Source organism: Telopea speciosissima, chromosome 9, assembly GCF_018873765.1.
Source record: "Telopea speciosissima isolate NSW1024214 ecotype Mountain lineage chromosome 9, Tspe_v1, whole genome shotgun sequence".
In the NCBI taxonomy this organism is placed as follows: Eukaryota; Viridiplantae; Streptophyta; class Magnoliopsida; order Proteales; family Proteaceae; genus Telopea; species Telopea speciosissima.
Window position 1 is genome coordinate 52,459,699 of NC_057924.1, and position 15,383 is coordinate 52,475,081.

General features: G+C 41.0%; 1 protein-coding gene and 1 long non-coding RNA gene across 2 annotated transcripts in view; both read left to right on the forward strand.

Annotated features, from left to right (window-relative positions):
- LOC122640299 overlaps positions 1-15,383 on the forward strand; it is a 32,890-nt gene that overhangs the window by 8,819 nt on the left and 8,688 nt on the right. The window contains exons 3-7 of the mRNA XM_043833453.1: positions 2,437-2,847; positions 3,182-3,471; positions 3,905-3,982; positions 4,193-4,295; positions 14,707-14,795. Of these exons, the coding sequence (XP_043689388.1) occupies positions 2,446-2,847; positions 3,182-3,471; positions 3,905-3,982; positions 4,193-4,295; positions 14,707-14,795 (962 nt within the window). The 5' untranslated portion in view covers positions 2,437-2,445. The remainder of the gene's footprint in view (positions 1-2,436; positions 2,848-3,181; positions 3,472-3,904; positions 3,983-4,192; positions 4,296-14,706; positions 14,796-15,383) is intronic.
- Positions 4,514-13,970, forward strand: LOC122640301. The gene is made up of 3 exons (XR_006329643.1): positions 4,514-5,353; positions 10,353-10,354; positions 13,943-13,970. It is a non-coding gene; the product is annotated as an uncharacterized LOC122640301 (long non-coding RNA).

The window sequence follows — 15,383 nt, forward strand, 5'->3', positions numbered from 1 at the left end:
ACCCCTGCAACCTTTTGTATAAAAGCCTCGACATCTGGAGATTCACAAAAAAATCGGGATTTTCCTCAAGTTCATGGCAACCATCCGCAGCTCTGCTCCTCATTGACTCCAGGCGATCTCTCTCTCTCTCTCTCTCATTCTCTCTTTGTCCCTCACGATTGAATCCTAACCCTCATTCTCCCCCCTTCATCTAATTCTTTCATCTTAGGTCTTTATTTTGGAACCATAACTCACAATCGAAGAATTCCTTTTTGGCAATGGTTGCAGAGGTCAAGGAAAACCCATTTCCAGCAAGGGTTGCAGAGGTGGGTTTTCTCCGTTCGGATTGCTGGACCGAAATGGTGGTGGATTCATCTCGACGGAGGAGTTTTCCATCTAAGAATTCCCTTCCGACAATGGTTGTAGAGGTCAAGTAATCAAACAGTTATTATGGTAGATTTAGGTTTCAGAATCAGGTAACCAAACAGTTATTCTGTCAGAATTTCAAATCCACAGAAATTAATCTTTGAATGTTACATCAAAATCAACGTAGGCACCAAGAGATTTAGATTTAAACATGGCAACCAAACACTCTGTAAGGTACCCTTGACCAACCCACTGAAGCATCCTTGACAAACCCAAAATCTCAATTCAATTCAGTCTTATCCCAGCTAAATGGGTAGCTACCTGAATCCCATTTCTCCAATAAGCTATTTAAAATCCTATAAGATTTCAATCTTAAGTTGTTCATGTCTTTTCTCACCACTTCTGATATCTACTAAGGTACTTTTGAGAGACCCAAAATCTTAATTCAATTCAGTCTTATCCCAATTAAATGGATAGTTACATGAATCCCATTTCTCCAATAAACTATTTAAAATCCTCTTAGATTTTCAATCTTAAGCTATTCATATCTGTTCTCACCACTTCTTATGGTTATTCTAAGCTTACATTTAGCTTTAATTTGAAATAAATATCACTTCTTCATACTAGAGCATTCAAAAGCTTTTTTTGTACATGTCTATGCTACCTAAAACAAGTTCTTGATCCCCCGTGAATGTGGGTATGGAAAAATGAAAAAGGATCCTCTCCAACTACCCATCCAACGGCAGTGGGAAGGATTTGGACACGCATCCCCAGATGTTTAGATGCATGTTCAAGTCCTCCCACCCATTGAATGTGTGTTGGAGAGAAATTGGATGTCTAAATAGTTGGAAAAGATCCGGATCCCCGTGGGAGAATCTCATATTCTTTACTCTCTCATCCTATTAATGACATCTGAATACCACCCAACCTTGGTGGAGTTCCACGAGACCCATCTTTTTAATTCTTAATATCGATAGTAAAAACCTCCAGTTACGGCTTCTGCAAGATCGTTCCTCCGCTCTCACCACCACCGAAGAAAATTGCCATCAACCTCATTTGTTAGTTTTCCACCCAAAAGGCCAAAACCCTTTAAAACTCTAATCCCGAATCTCAATTCTCAACCCACGTTCCCAATCCTCCATCACATCGTAGTTGTTAAGGTTAAGAACTAAAATGACTTATGTACTCCGCTTGTATAAGGAAAGTTCGATTTCGCCTAGGTTTCAGTTTTGCCTCAGTTCAGTTTCCGGTTTACATCGGTTTCTTGTATTGATTTGTTATCGGGTCAATATTGGTTTCACCCGATTTAGATTCGGTTTAATTTACACATTTATATAAACCTATGAAAATTGAAAAATATTTTTTTTTTAATGGGTTTCGGTTGTTATCGTTTCTTTTTATCGGGATATATAGGTTCGGGTCAGGATTCGATCCGGTATCGGTTTAGTGGCGGGTTTTCCTGTTTTTTCGGTGTGGTGGTTCGGTTTCGGGGGTAAAGTATAGGAATTTCACAAGTTGGAAAATTGTATCAAATCCCTACTCCGTAGCTTCCCGTCCCCCGCCCTTTCTCTCTGTCTCTCTCCTTCGTGTGCTGCGACTCTCGAGTCTCGACCCCATGGTTTCATGCCGATTCCGATCACGAACACCGGTAGTAGTGGATGGAATTCTGAGGGAGTAGTTTCTGTTCCGTTGAACGGAGCAGCGAGGACCGCTCCCTTGTGCCCGTCTCCCGTCTCCCGTCTCCCGTCTCCAACCCCCCATCTCTCGTATGGGCACGTAAAGCCCTACCCCTGCTTGTCTCTCACCCCTCGACTGCTTTGTCTCTCCGATTCACTGCAACATCGCTCTCCCGCCATCGGCATCCCCTATTTCTTGCGCAATAGCATAATCCCAATTAGGTGTGATTTCATCTGATACTGGAAGTAGGGTATTGGATAAATCTGGATCAACTGAAACGTTTCGAGCAGAGGCAGAACTGAGGAGGCTTCTTTCTTCTTCCATAAATTTCATTCCTTCCCTCAAATTTAATTTTTTTCATATCATTCACCCGGCGAATTTCACCGTTTTTTACCTTGTTTTTCTCTGGTCAAGTTTTTTAAGATGGGAAGAGATTCGAAAATCCATAAGAAACATTCAGAGGAAAAAACAGAAGATTCATCCTCACCTTCAATCTCCTCCGACAGTGAAAGCAGCCCACGTAGTAAAAGATCGAGTAGTCGTCGCCACAAGGGAAGCAGCACAAGCAGAAGGGACAAGGAGAAGAAACGTGAAAGAGAAGAGAGACATCGTCGGAGAAGAAAGGAAAGAAGAGAGAAGAAGAGGGAGCGAAGGAGAGAAGAGAAACGAAGATCAAAAAAGAGGGCTGAAGTCGACAGTGACGATGATGATTCCAAATCCTCTGGTGGAGATGAATCGGAACCTGAAGTGCCTCGGGAAGACCCAGAAATTGTTCTTCGGTACATTCTGAAGGAGTTCCCTTATGTTGCTGATGACCTGAAACAGGTACCCATTTTTCAATTTTCTTCACTGGGCATTTGAGTTTGCTTCAGCTTCGCTTGTTTGTTCAGCCATTGATTTATAGGGACTTCTGGCTTACATTATCTTCGTTATTTTTTCGAAATGTGTGTGTTTTGGATCGATGAATCTATCGAAACAGCTCTTTTTAGGGTTATCGTATCAATACACGAGAGATGCCCTGCTTGTTCCCTTTCCTTGATTGATTCTATTCCATCTTTGGATCAATGGATCCTCATGGGTGCTGGTGAGTCTTATTATCTGTTCAATAGCCTACATGTTTTAACCAAACCTTTCCAAAACAAATCTCTTGTTGCTGCAGCTTCTTCAAGTGATTGATGATGGGCAAGCTGTTGATACGAGTGGTATGTCAAACAGATCTTTGGTGAAGCTTCTGAAGAAGTTATTTGTTTCCTTGAATCTGAAAGAAAATGGTACTGGACTTTTCTTACTGCCAACAACTCAGCGTCCTACACTGGAGGTTGTTGGGTCCATAATTACCTCACATTTAAGACCCACAGAGCAGCAATTTTCTAATTCTGCATCGACGGCGATGGGCACACAGTCCCCCCAGTTGGTTGTGAATGAAGAATCTCCTGCTCCTAGAAGAAGGTGATAATACCTCTTTTATTTCATTGCTGTTTATTTCTCTGGATGGGTCGATCACATGCTGTTGAATAATACTATATTGATGAACTCGGTTGTTTTGTATGATCAATTCCTAGATTTATCTCGTTGAACACCATATTCATTTCCTATTTTTACTGCTAAACTTATGGGATGAACTTCCTATTTTGGTATTAATACTTAGATTCTATTTCATATTCTGTATAAGCTCTTCAACTTGAAAATCTTGAAGGATTTCTTTCTGTGGTTTACGGTTATGATGCATGATTGATGGCTTGGTTATAGATCTAAATGTGTAGAATAGCCTTTCAACTGGCTATCCTTTTCTTTTCCCATCATGACAATTCATCATTTTAGTATCTTGTGAAAGTTGAAACTATGGTTTATGCTTATGATACACGACTGGTGGCTTGTGCAGCTTGATTGGCCCTGAAATGCCATCTTCTGAGTTACTAGCTGCAGCAGCCAAATTAACAGAAGCTGAGGCTGTGCTCAGGTATTCACTGATAAGATCAGTTCTTCAGTTGGTTTTCTACTTTGTGGAGGTCTTAAAATTGTCCTTGGAGTTCACAAATCTGGCATATACAGTTGGAATCTTAATTGACTGAGTTAACAATGATGAGTAGTTAAGCTTATGACTTACCCTTCTTATTATATGTAAAAAGATTGTTTTGGGTTTGTTTTCACTAATATTTGCAGTATTCAGGGACGCCGAGTTGGAGGATGATACTGGTTTGTTTATAGGCCCTCCACCTCCTGCTGTGGTTGCTGAAGCTGCATCAGCAAATGAGGCGGAACGCTTTGAAGAGGTACTACAGTCTATCTGTTATACATTGTTAATTATATTTATCTCTTTTGCGTTATTATTGATACAACGGCTACTGTACCAAAATAATAGTTGTGATACTATGTATTACCTTATGGAATAATTGCATATTAAAGTGTTGACTGAAATAAGAACATAAGCAACATGTCTTGCCTTTTTTCTTTTTTCACCCATCATGGGGAGGGAAGGTTTGATTTTTTTTTTTTTGGGGGTGGGGGTTGGACGAATGGGTCAACTAAGACTCGAGCTTTTCTTGTTCAGCCTTTATCTGAGGCAGATCGAGCTAGCTTTGTCCAGGGCCAGCCACAATCAGTAAGGATGAGGTGATCCAAACAAATCTGGGTCCTTCTATGGTGACATTGGAGTCGCAATATTTGTTGTTAGTTTTCATATGTAATTTTTATTTGTATTTTGCAACTTGGAGGTTCAACTAGGTGTTTCTGGAGATTATGTTAGTTTTCATAGTGCCGTCATGCTATTAGTAGTTTCCTTGGAGTTGTGCAGTGTTATTACCCCTTTGTGCCCTTGTACTATGCCACTGAGGCACACAACTTTGTGCATTTTTTTTGTTCCTTTATTTTTTTTTTTTGTGCTTTGCATATTTGTGCACCTCTATGGTTTGGTTGTTCTATTTGACCAAAACGTATCCATTTTTTGTTCAAGCATTGCAGCTTTAGGGACATAGTTGAGTAAATAAAGCTTGCTTTGTATATCTGCAAATTGTTTAGTTTATGGAACTAGGTTTTTTTTTAAAATTTTATCATTGTATTGGTTAATGTTTATTCCTAATAATCGCAATTTTGAATAGTTAGTGATATTATTGCCATATTGTGTTAGTTTTGTAAGTTATTTTTTCTATCTTTATCATTCATGTCAACTATGCATTACTTCCAAGCGTTCAAGTATTTAGCATATATATTAACGTGACTCAATTGCCATGGTCGGTTTAAGCAACTGTACTTTTTCCCCTTAGTACTTAAATCAAGTAAGAATGTCAGAAATTTATGTTTTTTCAGGCTTTTAGCAACTTTATTTGTTCTTGTTGAACAGTGATGGCCACTGAGAGGGGGGGTGAATCAGTGGACTATATAATTTTTTCCCTCCAATAGTTTCACCTTCTAGTTCACTTGTTGAGATCTTTAACACTCACCACAACCACCCACACAGTATTCTCAAAAGACACACAGGTACACAATCACACTCTAATAGCAATCCTGACTCAGTCTCATACAACCACAGTCACTGATATTGCTGCCAAGAGCTGCTAAACAAAGTGCTGCCAAGAGTTGCTATGTCAACTGTTGGAGATCCCTCACTCAAGCACACTGACTCAATCACAACTGGAGGACCTCACTGATGGCATACATATACACATACACACTGGTTCTTGGTAATTACTGGGAGGATCTGAATACAAACCACAAAGACGTATACACACCCCAGCCAGACTCAAAGGCTCTACCAAGTGTGTACACCCACTTTGCAGAAAGGCACTTCTAACCAAAGCAAGCAAACATCCACAACATAGAGAAATATGTGCTTCGACAAGTTGCCTACATGCACAGAGTAATGGTCACTTGGACCTCAGCATCTACTCATCACTAATTTTCCTAGCATAAAACTGAGAGGCCGCACCCACGACAAATGATGTTTTAGTCACACCTATGACTCAGGACATCTGACCTGCTTCTATCCCTAAGTATAGAGATAAGGGTGTCACACCCTAAACCACCCCCTGGGAGGATCGGCCGGGTGGCCCGGATGTCGAACCGCATCCGCCAAACCCCAAGGATCCAGAAGCAGTATTTACATGTTACAAACCACCAACAGAGGCAAAGGATAATAAATGAATATCAGAGGCGACGGAAGATAAAAGAAAAACTACCCAAAAGATAGATTATATTTATTACAGTAAAATCCCAAGTACCTATGTTATATCATATACATATCCATTTATCTTCAAAAAGTACATTGTCATGGTAATACACTTCCTGAAAGAGATAAATTCAAATAATAACAAAATCTTCGTAGATCAACAACATGAGGAAGATCTATAGTCCATCAATCAACTTCATCGTCCATTGGCAAACCAGTACCTGCAAAATCACCTAAAAGAGAATATACAAGAGTGTGAGCTTCACCGAGCCCGTGAATGAAATATAAACCATGCGTGCACATGCAAGCACAACCAAATGAGTCCTGCATGAGGTGCAGTTCATTTTATTTATTAGCCACCTAACATCACAACTAAGGCGGGCTAGTGCTACTATAATCCCTAATACATGTATCCCTGGTGCGGGCTTTCAACCCCTTCCCGCGATACACCCATTGAGTTGTTGGAGAAGACCAGTCGGCTCCAGCATCCCTTCCCAAGGTCAGCCTGATCGGCCCTTTAGGTTACCACTGTGCTACCACCAGCCCTATTAGCTGATGGGCCAACAGACATCACCTGTCCTAGTGACCCGATGAGCCAACTGACCGAGTAATGCCCTTCAGGATATTGGCCTCACACTTTTGTGGTATCCAACACCTAAATCCCTGTTGGCAAGGGTTCGTAGCACGGGTGATGATTATTTAACCATATGCATTCTACATGATATAGTATGAGTCAGGTGGTGCCCCGTATCCCATTCTACGGGCCACCACTAGCCTCATTTCCAAGCCGGCTACGGCATCTAGACTAGCAGTTTTAGTGATATCATACGAGTTGGGTGGTGTCAACCGCATCCCATTCTACGGGCTACCACCGGCCTTGTTTCTATTTAGGCTAACAATTTATATGCAAGCATTCCATCAGTAGTTCTCAACATAATTCCAATAAGAACATGAGAATATAAATATAAAGATAGAAAAGTAAATTGTTATTGATATCATAACTCATTAATTATGCTACACCTACACATATGGTGTAATTCTACTCACCTTGGCTATGCTCCACTTACTCAAAGGATTGTCGTTCCGCAAAGATGCTCGGACACACGTCATCGGGCAAACAATCAAAGCCTAAGTAAATAAATTAGAGGAATTATATTAATACACCATTTTACCCTAAAAGTCTAGGGGTGAACTTGGTCTAACTCCCAGACCAAAATAGGACACAGAATTGCCATGACAGCAGCAGTGGTTGATTGGCACTGGTCTGTCCAATGGACCAGTGGCAATGGACCAGTATGCTGCTGTGGCCAAAACTCAAAAGGGGTTTATGATTTTAGACCCAAAAGGTGCCCAAGTACTGTTCTATGTAAATACAAAGGCTAGGGTCAAGTTCTTCATCAATGGTTAACACTGGTTGATTGAACTGGTCTATCCAATGGACGAGTGGCAATCAACTCATTGCTCCAAGTGTAGGCACAGGGTTGAGTTAAGGAGGTTTAGGCTAGGGTTTACACCAAAGGCCTAGGAAAGGGTGTTTCAGACCTTGGGGTAGGTCAGGGTCAGCACAGGCTTTGATTTCCTGCAGTGGTTGATTGGTACTGGTCCATCCAATGGACCAGTAGGAATGGGTCAGTAGGGGTCTCAGTCACAGATTTGGAAAGGGTTCACACCAAGGGTTTTTGTTGGCACCAAAGTGGTTCCATTAATGGTTTGAGTCATGGTTCCATATCAAATACGAGTTTGGTTGCCCGAGACTTGTCCCGGGGTGTCAGTTTGGCTCTAAACAGGGTTTCCGGGTATTATTTTTAGCTGGGATTTTGTGTGAGACCCTATGCAGGGCATCACAAATCAAGGGGTAAGTCAGGGGTAACACAGGTTTCAGTTTCGCGCACTGGTTGATTCACAGTGGTTGATCCAATCGACCACTCCAATCGACCAGTGCACAAGCAGTGCGAAAATCTCAGCTGTTCAGGCTAAGTTTGGCTTAGATCTCTGGGTTGGGTGCATGCATGGACAATCAGGGACTGCAGTAGGGTTCCATATATGCTATCTAACATATACCTAGCAATAGATCCAACATGCATGGGGTTCTTGGGGGTTTGGATACCTATGCAAGCATGCATGGCTTGTACACAAAATCAACAGGTTTTTAAACATATAGAGTGGTCTTTATCAGTTCTGTAACAGTTCTGTTTCAGGAACTAGGGCATGGATTCATCATGCATTTAGGTATTGAGGCTCCTACATCTATATGGACCATTCAAGGCTAGCAATGGGCATGAAAATCAATTATTCAAGCTGTTAAAGTCAGTTACAGCAAGTATAAATCATGAGAAAAATAGATAATAGGTCAACCTTAGTAGATTCATGCATGCATGTAAGAATCCTAGTATCTAAGGCTAGTAAGACATGATTCCTATCACAGAAATTATGGAAAAATGGTTGTACAGCAGGATCTACAGACTACAGCATGGTTGCAGCCATGAAAAAGATAGGTAAACAGCATGGAGATGTTGGCTTAGAGTTTACCTTGAAGGATCCAAGCACAAGGAGGTCCCAAGCCTTCTCCTTCCTCTTCTTCTCTTCTCTTTCTCCTTCTCCTTCTCTTTCTCTCTTCCTTCTCTCCAACGAAATGAATAGGAGGGGTCTTTTGGGCTGAAGGCTGGTTTATATAGGCCCAGCCACTAAGGCCTGTTGGCCTAAAGCAGTTTTATGAAGAATGCATTCTTGAAATTCATTCTACAATGCAATTGGCTTCAAAGTGGGTCCCACATGAGCACAATGTTATGGCAATATTTCCACGGGTCATTCTAAGTACGGAGAGGTGACCCGGGGTGCGAAACATTGGGCCCCACACATCTGAGATGCATTTTGTGCAGTACAGCAACACTGGTCCATTGGACTGGTTGATCCAGATCGACCAGTATGGATGGACCAGTAGGTAAATCCTTGCTATTTTTGCATTTGGGTCCCACTGAGGCCTGAGCCATGCCTACGACATTGTCCTTGTATAACTTGTCGCCTTTAAACCCCATTAAATTATTTAAAATGAATTTATTCCTATTTGGGTTAAGCAGGGATTGTACCAAGGTTGCTCATCAACTGGTGTATGGAATAGCAACACAGCTCTAGTATTTGCCTTCGGATCGATAGGTTTAGTATCACCGGAGATTTTCCTAAAAAAAATGATCACTGGGTCGATGCACCACAGGTTGCTAGTGGGTAAGACCCAGTATCCATCGGGTTTCAGACCTATATTCGGAGCTCGGGTCAGGGTCCGGGCACGGGCGTAACAAAGGATGTTACCCCCAATGGTTTCCTAGTACCGACTAGTAACCAACACTGTGTCCAGATGCAACTGGACAACTCAACAAAAATACTTGGGCTTATATGAATGCCCTACAATGTCAAGCATATCTAGCATAGGTCTCAACATGCATCCCTACTGCTAGCATATACAATGAATACCGAAATACAAAAATTACAAAGTCAAGAGATAAAGATTCTCACAACCATATAGTGTCTCTGATTCCTAGTATCCGTAGATCGAGCCTGGTAACTCTGGTAGCTCACTGGAATCTTCAACTTCTCCCAATTTGATGGAGAACTGGAATCTTCAAGTGTGCTTAATCACTTATGCTCTGGAGTGGTTCCTAGCAGTGTGGGAAACCACTTTCTTCTTCCCTTCTCTTTTCTTTTCTTTTCTTTTCTTTCTTTCTCTCTTCTTTTCCTTTACCGAATTTGAGATGGAGCTTCTTCTTTCTTCTTCCTTCCTCTTTTTCCATTTCTTTCTTGGCTGCAACCACGAAATAGAGGCTCTAGTTCTATGATTTCAGATCTTCAATGGCATCAAGGAAGGCTGGAGACATGAGATAGAGAGGGAGACTCAAATCTTAGATGCATACAACACCTCTTAGGGCTGCTACCCCTTTTTTTTTCTTCCTTCTCCCTTTTTCTTCTATTTTGCACTCCACGGTTTTGTGTTTTCACCCTTGGAGAAGAAGACAAACTTCTCTTTTTACAAAAAAGGACTTTTTGAAAAAGTACCAAAAAAACCCTTAGAGATGAACTAATAAAATCTTCACAAAAGGAATCTTCAAAATGGGTATTGCTAAAGAAAGCTTTTTGGAAAAGTCAATGCACGTCTTTTGAGAGCACTTTGGAGAAGTAATTTCAAAATAGAATATTTTAATCTATTTTGCTCTTAAAAGCAACGTTACATCGCCAACTTATTGAAAATGTCAAAAGAGCCCCTCTAATCCTACTTAATTATGTCACCATAGACATAACTTAAATTTATTTGCAAACAAACCCCTAAGACACAAATTGATTCAGTGAAACTGGCCGAGAGCAAGACTTGACAACCAAAATTTCCAGATTTGCTTTTATTTTGCACACCCATACGAGAAAATTCATAACTCACTCGTCTGACGTCGGATTAACGAACCGTTTGAACCGATGGAAAGAGGACTCGACGAACTAAAATATTCATGTAGAATGCTCCGCCCAGTTCTGTCATTATACCCTCCAAAAATGCCGACGAACATGCTGCCAGTGCGAAAACCTATGAAATCAACATTCTTAATGCACCTAGCCTTCACCCAAGGCTGTTTAAGGCTTCTAAACACTACAATAAACAATCTCATGCTGCTACATAATCCCCAGATGCTCTAACATCAATGCCAACATGTCACATCACTGTCAAATGACCAAAATGCCCCTATGAGCTGTGTCAACACTCTATAGACCTCTGTGACTGACTAAATCACCAACATACTACTGGATGCTCTCTGTCACCCGTCTAGGCCATTTGTCCTCTGCAAAATGACATAAATGCCCCTGAATGTTGTCCATGCCTAAAATGACAGAAATGCCCCTGGATGACTCCCAAACACTATAGGACCGCTGTATACACTGCCAAACCCCTGTAATGATATCATTGCCGTAGTGAACACTGTAAGAACTACTGGGGATGGTGGGGACACTATCCAGTCACTGCCTGCACTGCCATAAGCATGTCTGCTCAACCATAATGCTGTAATTGCACCAAATTGCATTGTGTTGACCACAACAACACACATGCATTGTGTTGCCAACAATGACAACCAACACACAATCACTGTCATCTGCACTGTGTTCAACAATCTCCCCCTTTGGAATTGTTGTCAACACATCATGAGCAAAATATCATCAAAAGCCATCCATGCTCATGAGTTTCTCTCTCCCCCTTGACAATAATTGCAAAGGGTTGAAGTGGGCTGCTTTCCACCTTCAGTAGGGACTCCCTCCTTTGGACTTCCCCCCAAGTCCAATCTCTACTCCATGTTACTGAGCATAATTGCCCGAGAATGCTCCCCCTGCCTGGGATATCTCTATGCACAACTGGTGTCTCTCTCTGCCATAGTGTTTGGGAGTCATCCAGGGGCATTTATGTCATTTTAGGCATGGACAGCATTCAGAGGCATTTATGTCATTTTGCAGAGGACAAATGGCCTAGACAGGTGACAGAGAGCATCCAGTAGTATGTTGGTGATTTAGTCAGTCACAAAGGTCTATAGAGTGTTGCCACAGCTCATAGGGGCATTTTGGTCATTTGACAGTGATGTGACATGTTGGCAATGATGTTGGAGCATCTGGGGATTATGTAGCGGCATGAGACTATTTATTGCAGTGTTTGGAAGCCTTAAACAGCCTTGGGTGAAGGCTAGGTGCATTAAGAATGTTGATTTCATAGGTTTTCGCACTGGCAGCGTGTTCGTCTGTTTTGGAGGGTATAATGACAGAATTGGGCGGAGCATTCTACATGAATATTTTAGTTCGTCGAGTCCTCTTTCCATCGGTTCAAACGGTTCGTTAATCCGACGTCAGACGAGGGAGTTATGAATTTTCTCGTATGGGTGCGCAGAATAGAAGCAAATCTGGAAATTTTGGTTGTCGAGTCTTGCTCTCGGCCAGCTTCACAGAATCAATTTGTGTCTCAGGGGTTTGTTTGCAAATAAATTTAAGTTATGTCTATGGCGACATAATTAAGTGATTAGAGGGGCTCTTTTGAAATTTTCAATAAGTTGGCGATGTAACGTTGCTTTTGAGAGCAAAATAGATTAAAATATTCTATTTTGAAATTACTTCTCCAAAGTACTCTCAAAAGACGTGCATTGACTTTTCTAAAAAGTTTTCTGTAGCAATACCCATTTTGAAGATTCCTTTTGTGAAGATTTTATTAGTTCATCTCTAAGGGTCTTTTTGGTACTTTTTCAAAAAGTCTTTTGTTGTAAAAAGAGAAGTTGTCTTCTTCTTCTCCATGGGTGAATACACAGAACCGTGGAGTGCAAAATAGAAGAAAAAGGGAGAAGGAAAAAGAGAGGGAAAGAGAAGGAAGGAAGAAAAAAAAAAGGGGTAGCAGCCCTAAGAGGTGTTGTATGCATCTAAGATTTGAGTCTCCCTCTCTATCTCATGTCTCCAGCCTTCCTTGATGCTATTGAAGATCTGAAATCATAGAACCAGAGCCTCTATTTCGTGGTTGCAACCAAGAAAGAAAAGGGAAAAGAGGAGGGAAGAAGGAAGAAGAAGGAAGAAGGAGAAAGAAAGAAGAAAAGAAAGGGGAAAAGAGGAAGGAAGAAGAAAGAAGAAGCTCCATCTCAGATTCGGTAAAGGAAAAGAAGAGAGAAAAAGAAAGAAAAGAAAAGAAAAGAGAAGGGAAGAAGAAAGTGGTTTCCCACACTGCCAGGAACCACTCTAGAGCATAAGTGATTAAGCACACTTGAAGATTCCAGTTCTCCATCAAATTGGTAGAAGTTGAAGATTCCAGTGAGTTACCAGAGTTACCAGGCTTGATCTACGGATACCAGGAATCAGAGACACTACATGGTTGTGAGAATCTCTATCTCTTGACTTTGTAATTTTTGTATTTCGGTATTCATTGTATATGCTAGCAGTAGGGATGCATGTTGAGACCTATGCTAGATGTGCTTGACATTGTAGGGCATTCATATAAGCCCAAGTATTGTTGTTGAGTTGTCCAGTTGCATCTGGACACAGTATTGGTTACTAGTGGGTGCCAGGAAACCATTGGGGGTAACACCCTTATCTCTGTACTTAGGGATAGAAGCAGGTCAGATGTCCTGAGTCATAGGTGTGACTAAAACATCATCTGCTGTGGGTGCGACCTCTCAGTTTTATGCTGGGAAAATTAGTGATGAGTAGATGCTGAGGTCCAAGTGACTTTTACTCCGTGCATGTAGGCAACTTGCCGAAGCACGTATTTCTCTGTGTTGTGGATGCTTGCTTGCTTTGGTTAGAAGTGCCTTTTTGCAGGATGGGTGTACACACTTGGTAGAGCCTTTGAGTCTGGCTGGGGTGTGCAGACGTCTTTGTGGTTTGTATTCAGATCCTCCCAGTAATTACCAAGAACCAGTGTGTATGTGTATATGTATGTCATCAGTGAGGCCCTCCAGTTGTGATTGAGTCAGTGTGCTTGAGTGAGGGATCTCCAACAGTTGACATAGCAGCTCTTGGCAGCACTTTGTTTAGCAGCTCTTGGCAGCAATATCAGTGACTGTAGTTGTATGAGACTGAGTTAGGATTACTATTAGAGTGTGACTGTGTGTCTTTTGAGAACATTGTGTGGGTGGTTGTGGTGAGTGTTAAAGATCTCAACAGGTGAACTAGGAGGTGAACCTGTTGGAGGGAAAAAGTTTTATAGTCCACTGAGTCACCCCCCCCTCTCAGTGGCCATCACTATTCAATAGTTCTTAGGTTATGTTTTTGTGCCAATATTAAATAAATTTTATGTGGAGGGCGGACCTTGGCACAACAGTAAGGTTGCTGCTCCATTGCGACCTAATGGTTGTGGTTTCGAGTCAAGAAACAGCTTCTCTGCGAAGCGGGGTTAAGGCTGCATACATTATGACCCTCCCCAGACCCTGTAGTGGCGGGAACCTCATGCACTGGGTATGCCATTTTTTATTAAATAAATTTATGGATTATTTGATATATATACACGATATAGAGTGTTTCTATACATGTTAATCTTAAAAGTGATGTTGTCTTGTCCCTCGGTTGAGAATGTTGCCTTGTGCCTCACATCTTAGTAGCCAGGAGGCCTTTGTGCCTCAAGTACACCTTGCCCCCTAAAGTACTTGATTAGCTTTTATGTCTATCTGGTCTCAAATTTCAGTAGGAATGACCAATGGGAATATCGGAGTTTAAGTTCAATTTGAGTCATACTTCGATTTTCTGTTTAATTTGTTTTTGGAAAGCAGGTTACTTAAATTTATTCGATAGGTGTTCTTAATTAGTTTTGGTGTCTTTTTTTTTACATTGGGAAAGGGTTAGGATGGGTTTGGGTGGAGTATAATTCTTTTTCAAACTTTTTAAAATTGAGTAAACCCTCTTCCCTTAGGAAAAAAAAGTTCTATCAGATTTGTCCTTAAATCTAGTAGAAATAGGAAAGTCAATTCATTGATGGTTGTCTAAATATTTTTCTTATCCTATTTCTTGGCTTCCTTACTTGTGAACAGGTGACGAGAATTATGGCAGCTGAGGATGATACTCCATATGATGTGCTTGGTGTGAACTTGAATATGTCGACTGATAACATGAAGAAAAGGTAAGTGTGGATGAGTTAACCTATGCAATGAGACCTCTTCTCCCTATAATTTGTTCACTCTCTCAATCCCACAAAGACTGACCTCTTTGAAAAACATTAATTCGGTATATTTTGAATGTTGAATATTCAATGCTTTAAGAAAAGAAAACACAAAATTAATAGAAAATGTAGTGAGGAGTATTGTGGGAAAGTGACAGGAACTTCAAACAACAACAACAACAACAACTCAGCCTTATCCCAACCAAATTGGGTTGGCTACATGGATACTTTCAAAACAAGTAGAGAAAACTGAGGTTGTCACAAAGGGAAAGGAAAGTAAGAGGGATGAAGAGTAAAAATGAAGAACTGGGATAAGAAAAGTGAAAAGTGAGTAATGAAAAATGAAAAATGAAAAATGAAAGTAAGAGGAAAGTGGATAGCCCAGGAAACCAGGAAATACTCAGCTACATGGTGTCGATAAAGTTACAGGAACTTCATATGTTGAATTTTACAAGGGACAAACAATATGGGACAGTGGAATAACAAAAATAGGACAGTTTTTGTGGATGGAGGGAATGCTTTTATCTCCAATTATTTTCTTGCCCAGAT